The 16,987-nt window shown below is 41.7% G+C and overlaps 1 protein-coding gene across 4 annotated transcripts in view; it reads left to right on the top strand.

The window, feature by feature from the left end:
- Positions 1-67: 67 nt before the first annotated feature.
- The window catches only part of myo1b (myosin IB), a 57,227-nt gene continuing 40,307 nt past the window's right edge, over positions 68-16,987 (top strand). For all 4 annotated transcript variants that reach the window (XM_070914019.1, XM_070914021.1, XM_070914018.1 and 1 more), the window contains exons 1-3: positions 68-200; positions 8,445-8,591; positions 11,807-11,922. In XM_070914019.1, coding sequence (XP_070770120.1) covers positions 8,466-8,591; positions 11,807-11,922 — 242 coding nt within the window. In that variant the 5' untranslated portion in view covers positions 68-200; positions 8,445-8,465. The remainder of the gene's footprint in view (positions 201-8,444; positions 8,592-11,806; positions 11,923-16,987) is intronic.

The raw sequence follows: 16,987 nt of genomic DNA on the forward strand, positions 1-16,987 counted from the left end.
TCCACCCAGAGCTCCATTCAAAGTGCTGAGATCCGGATGAGAGCCACGTTCATCCAGCACAGCAGACACCAGTTAAAGTAAAGACCGCGGGGAAGGGCTTCAGGAGCCGCTCCAGACTTGGAGAACCACCTCTGGGATCCTACTTTTGTCCGCAGAGTGGATTTAGGACGAGAGGGAGCAACTCTTGCGGAGATAAAGAGGTAAGTTTGACATCCTCTGTTGCTTTGAAGGTGCTGGAAGTGTAACAACTGCGAGTCCTTTCTTATCGTGTGGCTCGTGTTTGTGATACTGTTGCACCAGTCGCTGCAACTTTTCTCAAAAGTTAACTTTGCATAGTCTCGAGACCGTCTGCTTCCCAACTCATTCATTCCTCCTCACTTCGTGCAGGAGGGGGTTGGGCTTTTTTTGTTTATCTTTCTTTTTCTTTGTGAACGAATTGTACTGGTTGCAGGATAAAACTGCTAGGACTGAGTCTGTCCGGGTTCGGTTTCGCTCTTTTGTCTCCTTCTTAGTCCGAACCAAGGCTCATTTAGCGACGTTGATGTAAAATTGTGGTCGTTAATTGCCAACATCTGCGGGCTTAAGCACCATCTTTGTAATTCAAGAGAGTCAAACCACTGCAGAGCCCGGCGCAGAGGACAGCAGCAGATGTGTCACCTCTCTTTTTAGATGGCACTGTTAACAAAGTTTGCACCCAGTATCCTGCCCATTAACGCTCGTATCGTCATAAAACTGAGCAATGTGTGAATGTAAAGCTGTCTGTGAAACGGGCGTTTTAAGTCAGTTGCGCAGGGGTAAATGAAAACTGTAAGCCCTGGCTACCACTTTGGGATCATTCAAAGTAAAACAACCACCGTCTTATTTCATTAAAGTTAAATCCTTTGCATGATGTACACTATGATCTGTAGATACAAAAAAGATCAATGTGAGCTTTAAAAGTGGATAAAGTGACTGAAGGTGGGTTTACCCTCCAGTATGCCCCTGGTTTTTACGAGAGCTTAATGCGGGCTGACTGAAATAAATTACTGCTCAGCATGGACTGCATGAATAAAACTATTCAGCTCTCTGAGAAACATCACCAAAGTTCCTTCTTGTCAGAGTTGACCTGCCTTCTCTCTGCTGGGATGCCCCATGGGATACAGCCTGAAACGTTTAAAATCAAACCAGGAGAGGAAATCCCTTATGGGAAGAAAAAAACTACAGTAGAGGTACTGTAGGATAAAGCTACACCACACTATAATATTAATATGCTGTAGTTGCATTAGATAAAAATAGAATCATTACCATAAGAGAACTGCTGATGTAAAATTACCATGAAATGCCACTGAAACAGTCTTCTGTATGTGCATGTATTTTAAGTGCATGTGATATTATTGTTACTGTAGCATACTAGGTGCATAAATCAAACTGGAAACAGCAACTATGTTTTCATGAGTCAAGGCCTGCAGAAGCTGCTGATTGTGCTCAGTCTAAATACAAGTTTTACCTTGAGTTTGACTCATCTTTTTTTTCTCTCTCTGTCTTTTGCATGAAGCAGTTTTGTCCAAACTATGAGCACTTCCAAACATGAACAGTATAAAAACATTCATGCCTCTAAAGTATTGGGCCGTCACTGATTTGAAAACATGAACTCAGTGGAAATGTTACAAACTCAGTCTTGTTATGCTTTAAATGTTGTAGTTTGTCGCTCGGTTGCCTTTTGATGCAAGATTGTGTCTCTGCTTGGCTCCTCTTTGAATCCTGCAGTTCTTCAACTCCTAATTCCATTTGTGAACTTGAAATCCCAAGAGGATTAGATGGGACCTTTTCTTTCTTTTTTTAAAAAAATGGATTGTGTCTCTCTCTTTGTGGTTTTCCACAAATATGTCCCGCCTCTGTTGGCCAGAGTCTCAGTGGGGATACCAGATGGGAACTTTATTACCCGCGCTGATCAAACAAACAGTGATGTAAGATGACTGTGAAAGGTAGTGTGTGGTAAGCCTTTCGGAGCTGCAGAGAGACTCCTGGAAAAAGTTAACAACCGTTTAGCTCAGACTTGGAAGACGACAGCGCGTGGGACTGTTGACCGCTCTAGTAGTTCTCCTCAGTGTGAGCTTGTTGGCCGGCTTGCGTTTTAAGTTGCATCAGTGTTTCTTTTAATGTGCCAAAAGCCTCCTCATGAACACTGTCGGGTGAGATGCTGCGGTCTAATGGAGTGTGTATAGAGGACCAAAGTCCCCCAGCCACTGTCATGGTGATGAATAGTGTTTGCACATGTCTGCCCGTGCAGCTTAGTGTAGTGAGGCGTGTGTCTTGTGTTAGACCTGCATCAACCGAGATAGACGGGGGCACACGTGCAGCTCCACTGACTGGACCATGAAAACCCTTTAGCAAGAGAGACAGCCTCTTTACAGGAGGATTGAAGCCAAAAAGCATAAAAAGTCCTCTAAATGATATGTAGCTGCATTCCCCAATTCAGTGCTTCATCAACTTTGCGATACTTTCATGTTACTTTCGAGTTGTAAGGGTAGAAATCACACATTGTCCTCAAGTTCACTATCCTAACAAAGAACTTTCCCCTGTGCTGTCTGACTCAGAACATTTTCCTCCCATTCAACTTAACTGCTTAAACTCTACGTCCTTTGTCTCCCCATGGAGCTTGAGTAATAAGGCCGTACATTTAGATTCAGCTCACTGTTGCTTTGTTAAATCCAATACATCTGCTTTCTCCATTCATGTATGGGAAACCATGCCAGACCAAGTGTTTGACTGCCTGGTGTGCAGACGATACTGAAACTGCTAATGCCGAGCAGTCTGGGGAACATTTGAGTCCATTCATGTACTGTAAGCGAAAACATTTAACGGTGCCGGGTTCTCCTGCGTGCATTTGTTTGATAGCTGATAAGTGGCTGGGGCAATCTAGAGCTATTATTTCTGGTGTGTGTGGGTAAGTGCAACAGCCTGGACCCTGAGGATGGTCAAGAGGACTGTTGACCATACTAACTGTACATAATAGAAAGTCCATAGGCAGGGTTTATATGTAAAACTAAAGTTAACTGCCGCCTGTTTCATGATGAAAGTTGAAATCAGTGGTAAAAGCTCATAACTTTCACCTGGTTTACCCATTGTGTATAAACCATGCTTGGTTTATGCAGTGTGTTACTGCTAAGGGAAATAAGTATGCATGTTGGCTGAATCCCATTTAGCTGCTTTAGGTCCAAGGCTCTGGCATTGTGCATGCTGGCTCACTGTCACACTTGAATAAAATGGAGCCATCGTTAATGGCATCAGTAACACCAGTGCTTTTCCTACCATTAAGCCCCGGTCACACCAGCATTTTAAACGGCAAAATTTTGCGGCAAATTCAATTCATTCCAGTGGAATTGCCGCGATTAGTGCATTCGCTCGTGATGGCGAAGTAAATCTACATTTTTCACATCAAGCTCAACTTGGGGGGAACTGTTTTGTATTTGCGGCTTAGTAGCTGTGTTTGTGAATGGTTTGCACACATGTATGAGACAGGATGTGATCAGGCCTTTACAAGTCAAAATGTCTGCTGTGAAAAAGGCCTTTGATCACCACATTTCGACTCAAATGTTGCTTAAACCTGATTGGTGCATTGCCATTTTCCATCAGTGAGAAGCACAGACAAAAAACCCAAATACAGAAATCTCTCATGTGACAGAACTCTGGCAGATTACTTTGCGATCATGTCCCATTGCTCATAGTCAGAAGCTGGTTAAGAAAATATGTTTTCAGGGCCTTTTTAAAGCTAACACATCAGACAGTCGTCTGGTGTCTTTTCAATCAAGGTTTTGTGTGCTCAGTGGATTAATTATAGTATGGTTGTTTGATCCTTTGTCATTTTTGTTGCCAGCTGTAGGCTCATGTTTTGCAAATCTACCAGCATTGATGTGTCCCTGCTGTCTGAGCTGTATTGTAAATAAAGCGCAGTGTCTGTTTGGGTTACAGGTTTATGTTTAACCAGTTCGGACGGTTGTGAGGCATGAAAACGCTGTTCCACTCGCAAATGTGTGCACTTTTGACAGAAGACAGAAATTGTCAAACAGCAGTCATTAAGCGAAAGTTGTTCAAAAACGTGGAGTGACGGCCTTTGCTCGCACACTCTGGCACAGATGTGCATCTGGAGCGTTGTTGAGGACTGGATTGCGGGTCACTCTGTGTGGCAGCAGCTCACTCTCTTTCTCTCTGTCGTGGCCTTCTGTCTGGCACTGCCCCATGCCCTGCTGCTGCTCCATTAGGGAGGGCTTTAATCTCCGTCACTGCCAGCAGCCTGTGATGTTGTGACTCTCCTGCCCAGCGACACTGCCGGCTGCGGGGAATTTACGGACTATTACTGCTGCATAATAGATTTTTATTATCATTTGTTTGCACATAGACGCCACACTGCTGTGTTCTCAAACAACCGCTCCCAAGGTAGAATGAAGCCAATCATCTCTTGGTGTAGCTCACACAATACCCATTTGCTTTCTGACAGACCGCATGTCATTTATACTGCAAGCTTGCTTTGTTGATCATGATGAAAATATTGACCTTTTTCAAAATTGATAGCCACTCTGGGTTACTTCATTTTTCATGTACATGCATCCTAACAAGTAACAGCTGGCTTATTGGCTCCACGTTTTTTAATTTTCATTACTTGTGTTTTGCCTGCATGTGAATTGTCTGCACAGCTCTTGACTTTTGGTTGAGTGACTTTTCTCCTTGCTAAGTAACAGAGGAGAACACGTGGCCTCGGTCTAGGGCCTGTAAATAATATATGCACATTTAATGGTGTTTCTTCATATTTTCCTTGTAGCTTGACCTGACTGGGAAATCTAGGTCAGTGTCAGAGGCGGGGAAGCAAAGCATGTCTCCATTAATATTGTTGGTTACATGCATTGAAATACGAGGTCCAGCCCACCCGTCGCTATCAGACTTTTGATGATAAAATCTCTCACTCGTGTTTTTATTTTTCTGTTGAGCAACTTGGCTCTTCCAAATACAGTACTTTAATCTGTGGGAATTATAGATCCAACTCCGATCAAATTCTGTCAGTTGTACTGTATGTCGTATGTAGAATCACACCAGTGACTCAGTAGTGCCCTTCTCCTGATATTCAAAGTGTGCTCTAGCTGACGATTAATAATGGCAGATAGTTGTACCAGGAAGACCAAGCAAAAAGTAATTATTGGAGAATTCTATTGAAACACTTTTTGCTGTTACATGTACCCATCATTCTTGCACATGTTGCAAAGACAGTTCAGTAAAGTCTCCATTCAGATCCAGCCATTTTTTTTAACAGAACTAAAGTTTTTGTTGCTTTCTGTACATTAGGTCAGCATTTGATGTGTCAAACTTGTGTAAACTACTCCCATGTGCCGCACACAGGCTCTGTGCCAGTCAGATTTTGGAGAGTGCGCTCAGTTAAGGTGATGAACAGTGACATGCGTCCAGACGAGGGTATTTGACCATAAGTTTCGCTGCATCACTGATTCATGAGATTTTAGATTTGAGATTAATAGCAGCTAAACCATGCGGGCACATGTGACGCTTACCTCCTAAACATGCATCAAAGAGATTTAATCAATCTCTCTGATGCATTTTGCATCAGAGAGATTGATAAAGCGGGACACTTATAATCCAGTTTCTAAGAGTAATTCGCCAAAGGTTTATACTAGGGTCGTTTTAATTTAGACTGATAAAATGAGTGTATTTAAAAAAAAAAGAAATCTAAAACAAAAAAACAACCGTTTTTGTCTTTGTGTGTAGATTGTGGAAAACCACAAAAGAAATCTGTTTTCACCAACATAGACTGGTTATATTCCTCATCTCTCTACCACTCAGCAGTGAGGATAATCCCCTGACTTTAATCAAGGCTGTCAGGTTTTCGCTCATTCCCCCCACTTTGGATCCAGTACAACCGTTAGCAGCAGGCAGCAACTCTTATTAATGGGATTGTGTCACTGGCTGCCTAGAAGCCAGCTCCAAATCTGGGGTAGTGGGTTATGTGCAGAGAGGAGCTGAGGACAATATGTTGTTGGTCAGACTGGCACAGGCACTCGGGCGACATGGACACATAGTGTTCTCCCCCAGGTCGCCCAGAGGCTTCAGCATCTGTTTTCACTGAGGAGGATTAGGCTATGTCCTTTAAACTCCTGTTTGTTCATACCAGAGACTAGACGCAGCACTTTCAGTGTAGCATGTCTGTGCACTTACTGTCAGGCGGTAGGTTTGCAGTAGCTGGATAGTTAACTACTTTGCAGTAATTGGTTTGACCAATATTAATTGTGGCAGGCTGATACATACATTATCTGATGCTGTGGATGGCCAATATTCAGTCTATTTAAACTAATGTAATATCAGCGCTGTTGAGGGTAACAAAGAAACCTGGGATGCTGTAGCAAAGCAGCAGCACGATGAAGCCCTGCACGAAGATAACATATGGTGTGAGATCACAGAGCAGGTGACTGCTGTTTCATCCCTCCAGAGAATCAGCAGCTGTGTGAAAAGGAAATATCTTCATTTAAAATGGCAACCAAAGAAAGACATGAGGTGTCACTGGGAATGTTCTGGCACAATGCCATCAGACCGACACATTGCACTAGTCAGCGGGCACAAAGTAACGGAGCTCACTGGACTCTGGTTTGACATATGACCTGCTTTGTACACCCCTTTGAGTCAATATCGAGCTGTTGGTGTCTTTGCAGCATTACAGCCCCTTTTTTAAAAATGTCTTCATTACAAAAGAACATATCTTTAAAGATTTGTTTCCATGCCGAGTGTGAGAGTGAGTGATTTTGGAACTTGAATCTTGCCTCCTACCAAGAGCCAGACAACTTCTTTATGGGGCCAATAACATTGTGCCCTGCAGGGAAACAGAAGACAGGGAAAAAGTAAAGTAGAAGTCTACACAGGAGATCCTTTATTTTCAGGAATGCCATGCTGCTCCTAAGTTGCAGCTAAAATTTGATTTAGAGCTGATGGAGGGTTAATCCTTAGAGACGAAGTGAGGGTTTTGTGCTGAAATGTTATGGAGCTTTGAGTTGTCCTGTTTTGGCTGTCCTCCAATTGTTTCAGATCACATACTGTATTACCCTCTAATCCAGTTGTTTAATCCCCAAACATGAACTTGCCATATCTGTGTCATCAGATATTTGTGTGATATTAATCTATGTAGAACATTTTATTTTTCCTCCAGGCAGGTTTTTCAGAGTTTCAGATGTTATCTTCTTCTAATTTTCACTTGCATCGCTGCTTTATTTACTGAAAAGCCCATCTTAAACACCATAGTGCATTATAAATATGTGGCGTTGCCATATTTTTATTCTGTACCAGCCAGTCTCTGTCTGCGGTTATGCAAAAAAAAGACATCTGTAGTAAGAGAGCAGTGAACAATAGATGACTACATGGCCTCGTCTGTCACAACAGCAGACATTGGGTTTTTAGTACAGCAAAGCCCTGTATCAAGTCCCTGAATGTATCCTAGGCCCCTCTTTTATCTCCAGCCCTATAGCATTGGGATTACGGTCCCAAAGGAGATGAGAGGCAACACTGGACTGAAAACTGCCACCCCCAGCAGTGTCTTTGTCAGGGTGCACTCCAGCCCAGATCCTTTACCAGCCACAAATATTATATTGCTGCAACAAGCAAGCAGGGTGGAAAAAAAAGCTAGCTGGTTCACTGTTTTGGGGGGGTATTTCTTTGATTTATAAGAAGCCCTGAAACAGGAGCAGATTCCAGCTGAGCAGACACCCAGAGGTGAAGGGCAAAGTTCATTTAGTTATGTAATTGCCTATGGGACATTCTCACATGCCACAGGAGAAACAAGACTGAATAGTCAATCAAAAGGCCCCGCTCCTTCCCTGGAGTCAAACCACTGCTGTACAAACATGTCCACCCCAGAGTTTGTTTGCATTGGCTAAGTTTGGGACTGTTTATTTTCTGATCAGAGAATGCTTCTTAACAAAAACTTTGTTGGAGTCCTCGCAAATAATGGATACCAAACCTAAAATTACGGCCTAATAGATGTAATAAAGTGATACAGTGTTTCTCACTAAAACACATTATCCTTGAGGTCTAACAAATGAGTGCATTTTCATATTAAAACAAAAAACAGCTGATTTTTGATTTAATTTTAGACCATGCATTGTTTACATCCATGTTTGCTTGCCAGCAGTTTTCTTCTTCACTGACTTTCCTGGCTCATTGTTATTTTGTTGTTGTTTGTTGGCGCATTACCGCCACCCCCTGCCTATCAGCATATTGCTGTGAAACCAACAGCAGGGTAAGAATCGCACCGCTTGAAAGCCTGCATGTGCTTCATTTGTGCACGATACAAACAAAAACAGAGGCTCATAGAAACATTTCACCGTAGCGCAACTTAGGTCAAAAACTCCACAGGATACCTTTTTTGAATTACAGTATGTGTGATGTATTCTTCCTCCTTCTGTATTTTTGTTCAGGGGGGGACACCAGCAGCCAAAATGGAGGTGAAGACGTCACTTCTAGACAACATGATTGGGGTGGGCGACATGGTCCTCCTAGAACCCCTGTCTGAAGACTCATTCCTCGAGAACCTGAGGAACCGCTTTGACCACAATGAGATCTACGTAAGTCTACCATTTTCTATTCAAGTAGTGGTTGCATTAATGTAACTCAACCCTGTTTGAGTAGCAGTGTAACAATATTGTGTTGTATTCTTGTGCTCATCCCTGCCTCCAAAGACAGCTTCCCTAAGGAAACAAGCAGAGACTTTTCATAACTCCTATTGTTTCTGCATTCCTTCACTCATTTCAGTCTTGGCTACAGAAGTGGTGCAGATACAGAGACCACAGTAACCAGCCAATCAATAAATCACATCACCGAGGAATGTAGATGATGCCTTTAAATGAGGCATGAAATCCAGAGCTCAGGGACAAGGAGGGATTGGCAGGCTGGCTGTCTATCTCTAGAAGAAGGGGGTTGTTGAACTATCATCCCTGCATCAAACAATTGGTTCTGGGCTTTGTGCTGTGGCACTCCATGATTCCTCTTCTCTGCAGGTTGGCTTCTCTAGACGTCTGCCAAGATGATCACAGCTTGCCATTGGCTCACAGGGCTCAGGGCCTAAGGGATGATGTCACTTCATATAGCGCCGATTGCCTTAGTGGTGCACTAGATATTTTGTCGAGATGCAGCCCACATCCTGCTGAGGAATGGGAATGGTGTTTTCACATATCAGATGCCCTCAAATTTCTGTCCTAAACTATAAGCTCAGTGCTTTTTATTTCCTGTGTGGTCCTGACCTACATGTTGGGGAACTACTTAAACATACACAGTTGTGCTTTCTAAAATTATTTATGTTTAAGCTCCTCTGGTGCCGAATGTCTGATGTTACCTTTTTAGCACTGACTGCCTATGAAGTGAAAGTAAAAATGGCGTCTTCATGGAAAGGTAAATCACATGGTTCCAAGTCTATAATGGAAGCTTTTCGGTGGCATAAGCTGCACCTCAAGACTGATGACCAGGAAAAGCGCTGCAGCCTGTACTTATCCAATAAATCTGTGGCGCACAATCCTTGCATGTGAATGTGTTTTTTCCCTCATGTGGCATCATTCCTTACAAATGGTCCCAACCCCCACCCCAAACTATCATATGACAGCTCACAGCAGAAGAAACATGGCTTTGTTTTCCAGAGGGACAGCGCATCGTGTATCCAGTAACTCTGTGGAAAATCAAAGGGAATGAAAATCATCCAGTTAACTGTTGCCCTGATTCTTATGTGTGACTCTTCCTCTTTTTTTTCTGAGTGTTTCTCACAAGTTCATTTAACCTCTGAAGCCTTCTTTGTTTTAACTATCAGCTCTGCATTGTGAGGTACATGAGGTGTAGTGCCCTCCTTTCCTTCACACCAAAACTGTAGCAGGGTGATCAGTCCCAATCTTTATCCTAAATGAATTATTGTAAAAGCGTAACTAGCATCCATGCCAGTCATTTGTAATGGCTTTTTATGTGTCAGCTCCACCCATTTTTAATTAACCACAGCCCTAGACCCTAAACGCATTTTCACAACACAAGTCCCAAATCTTCACATGCTAAGCACCTGCCAATGTTGAAATGAACAGAAGTCATATCTGTGCTGCCTTGTACACAGGTTTCCTGAAGCAATGGATTTTCAACATTACAGTTAAAAAGCTGAGTGACAAAAAAACAGGTTCATTTATGTAGCTGTTGGGCATGTGGTGTGTCATCCAAGCAGCTCTAATTTTAGCGACTAAACAGATGGAGTTTTATAACAAGCAGGACAGCAGGTGTGGAAATGCAAACAATAGAAAACATACAGCAGAAGATTACCAACTACCTGGGAAATATGCATTCTGTCTGCCTACATTATAGATTTCTGCTGATAGACATGCTTCACTTTGAGTTTTAAGTCCTGTCCAACCTTTTTGTGCAGTGGAAAAGGTCAAAAGATTGCTAAGAAACCTCCATGAGAACAGAGGGCTACATGACACTATTAGAGGCAGCAGGAATGAAAACGTATAAAGAATAGAAATGCATAAAGACTGGGGTTTTTGGCCCCATCAGAGCACAGAAGCACACACTATTTGATAGGACGGATTAAAATGCGTGAAAGTCGCACCTTTTTTCTTGTTTGTAGATTATGAATTTGTTCTGGATGCGGTGTGAAAAGGCGTAAAAGCCCTCTGTTCATAGCTGTTTCATGGTTCTGATAATGAGCCTTTTTGCACCAATTTCGTGATGTGATCTGTCATTTGCAAGTTGTGATTTTGTTAATGATCTGCAGAGGCTGAAAGAAAAGTTTTTAATGTGAATTTGTGCTTCTGGTCAAAAGAACCCCTCATTTACATGCGATACTTTGTTTACATTGCGCACACTCTCTCCCTTTTGTACCCGTCCTCTGCACTTGAAAGGGCCTCATTTTGCCTCCGGTGGGCTATTGAACGAGAGGCTGTGGGAGGTTGTGGTGTTGCCACAGGGAAGGCTGTGCTCCACTCATGTCAGAGTGGGTTATGCAACAGCCATTACCATGGCAAGCAAAGAAAATGTTTCAGGTTGATGTTTGAAAGTGCTATCTGGGCTCTGTTTTGAGCGTAGGAGGATGATGAAGATGATGACTGGTTACATTCGCTTTCAGAAATATCTGACAAGTGTTATCTGTTGAACAGTACCTGTGTGAATGTTATATAAAGGTGTTCTTTTATGTGAGAAACCGAGAAAACAGTGCTTTTTTATGTTTGTCATTTTTTTTAAATTAAAAAAACCACTGCTGACATGTTAGATATCTTGCATCTTAATTACATATTATGTAATTGACTGATGCTACAATGTTTTCTAATGGGAAACTCTTAAATTAAATAGATTCTTTTGAAATATTTTCATTACTCCATATATTTGGAGTTGAGGAGTTTTGGTTAACACCCGTTGCTAATATCTAGGCCTGTCAGGCTTTGGTATGGCAGCATGAATACTTGCACACACTGACACACACACTTAGAGTACTAAAACCCTCCTTCAGCACCTTGACCTCTTTGCAGTCTGTGTTTACTGCCCAGCTCAAAGATTCCATAAACTTTTCCTTGTTTTTACGCGTCTTGAGTTTCACTTCAGGCACTGCATGCCTCAACAATGCATTAGGAATACACAGCTGGGAAAAGCTGACACAGGCAGAATTCCTCTCACCTAGACTCAACAATTAACACCCAAATGGACTGAGAAGGGAGGGGGAGGGGGGGGGGGTGTTGAAACCAGTGCTCTCATTAGTCTGTTTAAAACTGAGAAAATGTGGACTCACACTAACTGTTTCCTTGTCTTCTCCCTCCAGACATACATTGGCAGTGTGGTGATCTCCATGAACCCCTACAGGTCCCTGCCCATCTACACGCCAGACAAAGTGGAGGAGTATCGCAATAGGAACTTCTATGAACTTAGTCCACACATGTGAGTCCACCTCCCAGGTCCTCTCCAAAACCACCTCGTGTTTATGTGAATTTTATGTCCTGCTTAAGGCTCAGTTGGCACTTCACGAAAGTGTTTTTCAAGGCTTTGTTAGTCTGAATTTTTTTTAATGGGAACTGTCATCTGTCTCTTAAAGATACAGTGTATTGCAAACCTCTGTAAGGATTATCAATTTGGAGCCAGTGACTAATGAGGGAGGGGGGTGGGGTGGGGGGGTGAGATCAGAGGGACACTAGGTCTTGTATGGAGAGTCAGTCTGGTGCTTCTGCTGGCCATTCAGCACCGTGGCATGCCATCTGTCCATTGGCAACATTAAGTCAGCATTGCTGTGAGGCTGCCAAGATAAAACAAAGCCCAGCACTCGTCAATTAGCCTGCTGTGTCTCTAGGCTGCAGCAAAACCCCTCAGAGAGACAGACCAAAAGAGCGAGAGTGTCCTTGTCCCAGCACAGACATACTCCCTGCAGACAAAAGCAAGTTCCTTGGCTTTACTTCACAGCCAGCTATACAGAACTGATATGACACACAGTTTCAAGCTGTTTTGCCCATTTTTTCTCTCTTCTATGTTTCAGTGCCTGTGCCTCCTCTCTTTTCTTTGGTATACTGGTACTGGACTACTGATGTGTACAAGGAGGTTTTCTCATGATCAGCCTCTCAGTGCATTGTTTTACAGGAATGCATCAAGTTTTTACGTGTCCTGATTAATCCGTTGAGTGGTGATTTGAATTGCCCACACAAATTCCTCGTTCAAAATAAAAATGCTGTCCTTATTATGTGCTTTTGTTGGCTTAAAGCTGGGACAGAGAATTGACCAGGCATGTGTGCTGGCTGTGCTCTGGTAAACACAGCCCATAGGACTGACCAGCCTGCTGATTAGTGTCTTAAACAGAGATGTAGCACTGGAAGTGGATAGAAGAGGAATGTCTATTGTCATTCATTTTTCTGTAGTTTAAAAATTGCTGGAGTGCCTTTGAATTAGAATTTCTTTGTGCCAAAATTTTCCAACATGTTCCCAATCGATTATTCACTTCTGTGGTTCATAATTTTTTGTGATCATTTGTATGGATTATCATTTTGGACCCAGTGAGTTTACTGGCCTTGTAATTCATCTGGTAACCAAACATGTAGGTTACCAGAAGGATAATCTGAGGATGTTAATAGTTGGGCCTTTAAAAAGACGAAGCTATTTGGCAGTTTCAAAAATGGTCTCTGCTCTTCACTGCACTACCACAAGATTATTTGGATAGTTACCGAGGGCTAAAGGATAAATAGCCAACCATTTGTCAAAGTCTTTGCAAGATCATTTTTATACCATACTGACAGGAACTGATACCTGCAGCTGCCTTTTTAAAAAGGCACTGATGTAAAGTATGAACTAAATTGCCTACTGTTGCCTACTATTTCAGGAGAATAGGTTTTGCTTTATTTGCATGAGACTCAATTACTACTCCTCTGGTGTCTGTCTGAGCCATTCCAACTGTTTCTGGTTGAAACTTTTAAAAACCAAGACAATGTCTATGCCATCTGTGAATCCCCAGAGCCAGGTTGAAAGAGCCATGCTGAACCAGAAATGTGTCTTCCATCCCTCGCTTTCTAAAGTTTAACCACCTGCAATAGAATAGACATCTAGAAAATGTATGTCCAAACTAGAAACAAATACATAAAAGAAAGAGCCCCTAGAAAGAAGCCTTCATCGTCCCTCTTTGCTTCTGCATCTCTAATGATGGATGACTTGGTTATATAAGTGAAAAGAAATTCAATTGACTGAAATGTACATCCTCTGAACATGTTAGAAATCATCTTACCATTAGTCTATAAGTAAAGAAGGTTAAGCCCTGTTTAATAGCTCTTGTAGACCTCAAGACCTAAAATACCAGTCAACGGCAGATTGTTTCAACATGCTACATAAATTGATCTTAATCCTCCGGTTAGGCCATCTGGACCAAGCTTTGTGGCTTTGCATTGATCTTCCTCAAGTAATGTTAAACCCTCAGTCCTGTCAAATGCATCCGCGCAGTTATTCTCAACTCCATGTCATGCTTAGCAAACAAAATGGCCTCTCCTTTAAGCTTTGGTCACTCCTACACTATACCATCGTGTCATCTATTTATTTTTAATTCCTTCATGTATTTATTAGCAACCAATGCTTGTACCAAACACAAGCCTCAATACTTAAAGAAACACAATAGTTTGGGAAATTCTAGAGGTCTAGTTAGCTAGCTTGGAAATTAGTCACAAGTGCATCTCAGATTGAGCTTTATTAACGTTAAGCTGGCAACTTCACTATGGGGACAAGACCCCCATGGCACTGCTTGCGTAAGCTAACTCTTCCTTTTAAGCTACATTGTCTGTTTTCTACACAAGTTAAATACACACATACCTCTCAATAAGACATTATTGGAGATGTTAGATGGCACACAGCAAAGCTAGGCTAGTTGGGTCCACATGCAAAGCTACCTCTGTATTGAGCACACAGAGAGGAAATTGATATTGACCTTCTCATCTAACTCCTGGTAAGAAACAAACAAAGCGTATTGTAAAGTATTCCTTGAACAATGTATTTTCCAGTGTGTACACTAAGAACGTGAGTGTATATTTTTAGTATGGCTTTCCCGTGTAGAAACAGAACGTCTAACCGTGCAGTGTTAGTGCTTAACTTAACTGCCTTGTCAGCATCAGATACAATATACTAAATGAATATATGATTTGATTTGACTGGTATTCAAATCAGAGCAGTGAGTATGCATCATTACAAGTGATTTGAATGCATGGCTTGGCATGCCTAAAATACAAAGCAAATACTTTTTTTTTTACAGCTCTCACTTATCTTCACATTCATTTGGGAAAGTCTGCATTTTAAAGCCACAGTCAGAAAATGCAAAAAGAGAACAAATAATAATCATTTAATCATTAATTTAATACATTATGTTAATACATTTATTAGACAATACATCCATCCATCCAGCGTTCTGTAAATCGGTCAACAGAGATGAGAGTCAGCCTCGCCATGCTGTGGCTGTAGAAGTCTGGTCCCATATTTTCTTTGTAGAACCAGACACTTGAACTCAAAAGCCAAGACTGCTGTACTTGACTTTTGAACAAGGCAGAAAAAAACAAAACAATGTTGAAATGAAATGACAGTTTTAACAAATATGAAAATGTGGTTCACAGGTTAGACTTTTTTGATGTGCAACAATATTTGATTTGAGCTAAATGTTTAGTTTAAGCCTTATAATTACGTTTGAGAGCAAATTCATTTGACCACTGACGGGCTAAGAAGGCATTACTGCATCATTTTTGAAAGAAAACACATTTTTAAAATCAAAAATGAGCTCCAGTTCCTTGTAATGTTTCCAAACCTGAAAAGGTTTCTGTTTTTCATGACCCTGTTTTTTTTGCATGGCTGAGCTTCAACTGGCTGAGGGGCATTATTACCACAGTGACTGAAGGGGATCAGTGTTGGGCTTTAATTAAGGTAACAACAGGGGGTCCTAGGAATCTTCTTCTTCCTGTGTTTGATCCTCATTCGACACTTGAACAGCATAAAGTCAGCAGCTCAGAACAGCTCGTATCACCATATCAAATGTCATCAATGTCATGATCATTTCACATATTTGTCTGTAAATTGATGATAATTGAAAGGTCTGACAATATTTTAACTACAATCACCTTCTTGAACTAAATTAGCCTTGTATGATCAGCTGAAAGAATATGTTTTAAGTATGAAGCTTCTGAAAGCATTGGTGGTTATTGTGCTCTGGCAAGAAAGTTGAAGAAAGCTTGATGTGACAAAAAGAACATTTTGTCACATGATGAGATGATAACCTCCCAGCCTGATGGAAAGCTTGAAAGCTTTGGGGAATTGTATCCTGAACATATTCAAGAACAAAATAAGTCATTATGTTAGTATTGATAAATTGAAGCTACTGGCTTCATTGGATTTCTCACCTTACTGTCACTGTAGAAATATTTGACAGAGCAAATAACAAACACCAGATAACTGCTCAACCTTTAAACCCCCCTTTTAAAACCAACACATACCCCCACACACAGTGTAAATAACACCAGTGTCGCACCCACTTGGAATCGAAGATTTTTATATAACCTCGTCATGGACAACACCATGTCAGAATGTCACAAATCTGTTTTCTGTGACTTACTGGCAGTACAATGTGCTAATATAGTCAGTCCCACTGTAAAAAGCCATGCACAGTGACAAATTGTCAGCTGATGTGTTGAACGCATGCTGTCCCTAAAACAATCACTGGTCCTCACTGTCCTCAGAGCACACAGCGCAGTCTCTGTATGAAAGTTCATTCATTGTCTAACTTGGTGTTGTGGGAATTGTCTGAGCATCCCGGATAGTCTGTTCGGATGAAATAGAAGATTAATATAGCTTAAGGTTATTGACTAAAGACAGGAAAAGGTGCCCGAGCTGGATTAGTTTTGTAAAACGTGTTGCTCTTGATTAATGCTGTTGCATCATCATTGGCTCACCCTGTGTGTGGTGTGTGTGTGTGTCTGCATCTCCAAGGATGTCTGAAATGCCTTGTGAATGTGTGGCAGGGCTTTTGTATGAACACAAGTAAGGGCCAGTGAGTATGTGCAGGTGCTCATCTGTTTCACACCTGCTCTTATACTCCCTAGACAAATAGTTATTGTGTGTGTGTGTGTGTGTGTGTGTGTGTGTGTGTGTGTGTGTGTGTGTGTGTGTACACACATCAGCTGGAGGGAGAACTGCAGCTGGTCCCCTATCTCTAAAGTTGTCTGTAGCCTAATTGCCTGTTAAGTTCCATCTTAATTAGAGTTATTTCAGATAAACAGTGGCTCTCACCCAGGCCAGAGACCAGTACAGTACATATTGATCAATTAAGAAAAGGTCAGGCAGCAGATGTTTCCATGCAGTTGTCAAGTGAAGTTTACCAAGACTTTAAAAATGTCACAATAGATACAAAATATGTGATTTCAAGTACACTGAATTGAAGCAAATGAGGTATTTTACAGGAAAAATAAAACAACAAATCGAAGACGTGCTTCAATGAGAATGC

The sequence above is a fragment of the Enoplosus armatus genome, chromosome 11 (assembly GCF_043641665.1).
Source record: "Enoplosus armatus isolate fEnoArm2 chromosome 11, fEnoArm2.hap1, whole genome shotgun sequence".
NCBI classification, from domain to species: Eukaryota; Metazoa; Chordata; class Actinopteri; order Centrarchiformes; family Enoplosidae; genus Enoplosus; species Enoplosus armatus.